We start from the raw sequence: 2,427 nt of genomic DNA, 5'->3' as shown, positions 1-2,427 counted from the left end.
ATCAGTCAATAAGGCAGGAAGACGTTTTGATTCTGCAATCAAGTTGAGTGCCATCATAGATCTCCAGGAGCATAATCTGACAGAATTATTCCATTCACAATCCGGATCTAAGGATTTTCCCTGTAAGCCAGCAGGCCATATTCAGAAATAAAAGGGCAGAAGACCCTTTGCAACCCTCCTCAGACAGAGACTCTTTATGTCTGTGGGTAAAGCCAACCGTTTCTATGCCTTTTTCCTCAACTGTCCTCAAGTGTTCTCTACTTGTATGAAGTTCAGGTCAAAATGGAGCCAACTGAAATGGGCATTATTGCATCAGAAAGCGCTATTCCAAGCAGCGCAGTGAATGGTGCCATCATGCCGAGGATGGGCTACACTATTCTGGCGGTTATTATTGGTTTCTTCTCTGTTTTTGGCATCATATTGAACATGACCGTGATCGTGGTGACTTTCAAGCACAGGCAGCTGCGGCAGCCTCTGAACTTCGCCCTGGTCAACCTAGCTGTGGCTGATCTTGGTTGTGCAACATTTGGTGGGCTGCCAACGATGGTGACCAATGCTATGGGGTACTTCAGCCTGGGCAGGGTGGGATGCGTGCTAGAAGGTTTTGCCGTGGCCTTCTTTGGTGAGTATCAATTTTTAACCTTTTTTTATCTGTCTAATTGAATTTGACTGACCATAAATGACCATAGATGGTAAAATAGTTAGAAGGAGATTGTTAACCGTACTTGCACTTTTTTCTCAAACATTAGAAATGTGCTTTATCAAAAGACAGGTTCTCTCAATCACTCCCACAGGTATTGCTGGTCTGTGCTCAGTTGCAATCATTGCAGTTGAGCGATGCATGGTGGTCTGCAGACCAGTGGGTTCAGTCACGTTCCAGACCAGACATGCAGTCGCAGGAGTCGTCATCGCCTGGGTCTGGTCGTTCCTGTGGAACACGCCACCACTTTTTGGATGGGGCAGATATGAGCTGGAGGGCGTGCAGACGTCTTGTGCACCAGACTGGTACAGCAGAGATTTGGCCAACGTCTCCTACATCATGTGTTACTTTCTTCTCTGTTTTGCACTGCCTTTCTCTGTCATTGTCATCTCATACACTCGCCTCCTATGGACCTTACGGCAGGTGGGCTGTGAGGCTAATATTAATTTTGATGTGAGCTAGTTAATAATTTTAACTGAAAAATTGCACTGTTTATATGTTAGGTTACATTTTATTTTGATGCTTCCCTTAGTCTACTGACTATAGTTGACTATAAGCAACTTTGCAACTGCATGTCAACTAACTGAGTATTAGTAGGCTTATGTTAAGGTTAGGGTAGGTAGAATGTTGACATACTTGCAAAGTTACTTATAGTCAGTTTGTCTTTTGGGGAACCATCAAAATAATATGTTAGCATATATTTAGCAGACATACTACTAATACTCCAATGACTGCTAGTTGACATGTAGTTGCAAAGTTACTAATCAACAGCTGACTAAAGGGTACCATCAAAATAATCAAACTGATATTACAGTGAAGATAGTTCAAACCAAATGTGTCATATTACACATTCATCTGATCTGATATCGGATCGTATGGCTGTTTGAGATTTTTTTTTTTTTTTTAATTTTCCTGTTTCTGGATTCAGGAGGTCTGCATGTTTATTTTACCTACAGGTGTCCAAATTGAAAATGTCAGAGGGAGGAAGCACTGCCAGGGCAGAAACCCAGGTGGCCTGTATGGTGGTTGTCATGGTGATGGCCTTCCTGCTCACCTGGCTGCCCTATGCCGCATTTGCACTGTCTGTGATCTTAGACCCGAACCTTTACATTGACCCAGTGATCGCCTCCGTTCCCATGTATCTGGCCAAGAGCAGCACAGTTTTCAACCCTATAATCTACATATTCATGAACAGACAGGTGAGCCAGTGTTCCTTCTAGAATGGTGGATTTCCAGTCCTGGTTTTGGGGAACCACAGCACTGCACATTCTCATTCAGATCCTCTGCTTGTTAGGAGAGAGAGCTTCACGAGCTGAACTGAGCATATCAGAAATACATACAAAATGTGTAGTACTGTGGGTCTCCAGGACCAGGACTGAAAACTGGCACCATAGACAACATCAGCGTCTTGTGTCTAAACATTTATCAGGGTTTCATGATTATTAACATCAAATATTTGTGTGAAACCTCAAAATGTCACAATGCATAGAATCGTAATTTAGGTTTTTGAGTCAAACATGACCAGAATATTTTATTTTAAAAATCCATTACATTATTCACTTAGAGCTGCAGTCTGTAACGTATTTGCGTCATTATGTCATGTCTGTAAACATAAAGAAAGGCTTATGTGTTAATGAAACACATGTTAGGGACTGAAATTAGATTATGTTCCAGTTTTGAAAGTGCATCTGATTACAGATACATCCGATTACACATGCACTCAAAAA

General features: G+C 42.0%; 1 protein-coding gene across 1 annotated transcript; it reads left to right on the top strand.

Annotated features, from left to right (window-relative positions):
- Positions 1–282: 282 nt before the first annotated feature.
- LOC127159182 (parapinopsin) lies at positions 283–1,899 on the top strand (the record flags this gene model as incomplete). The annotated part of the gene is made up of 3 exons (XM_051102072.1): positions 283–622; positions 795–1,123; positions 1,657–1,899. Coding segments are annotated over exons 1-3 (912 nt in total), but the record flags the coding sequence as incomplete, so codon positions are not given.
- Positions 1,900–2,427: the final 528 nt, after the last annotated feature.

The sequence above is a fragment of the Labeo rohita genome, unplaced genomic scaffold, assembly GCF_022985175.1.
Source record: "Labeo rohita strain BAU-BD-2019 unplaced genomic scaffold, IGBB_LRoh.1.0 scaffold_1966, whole genome shotgun sequence".
Lineage (NCBI taxonomy): Eukaryota > Metazoa > Chordata > Actinopteri > Cypriniformes > Cyprinidae > Labeo > Labeo rohita.
Note: the sequence above shows the minus strand (reverse complement) of the source record. Positions and strands in the feature narration are given on the sequence as shown.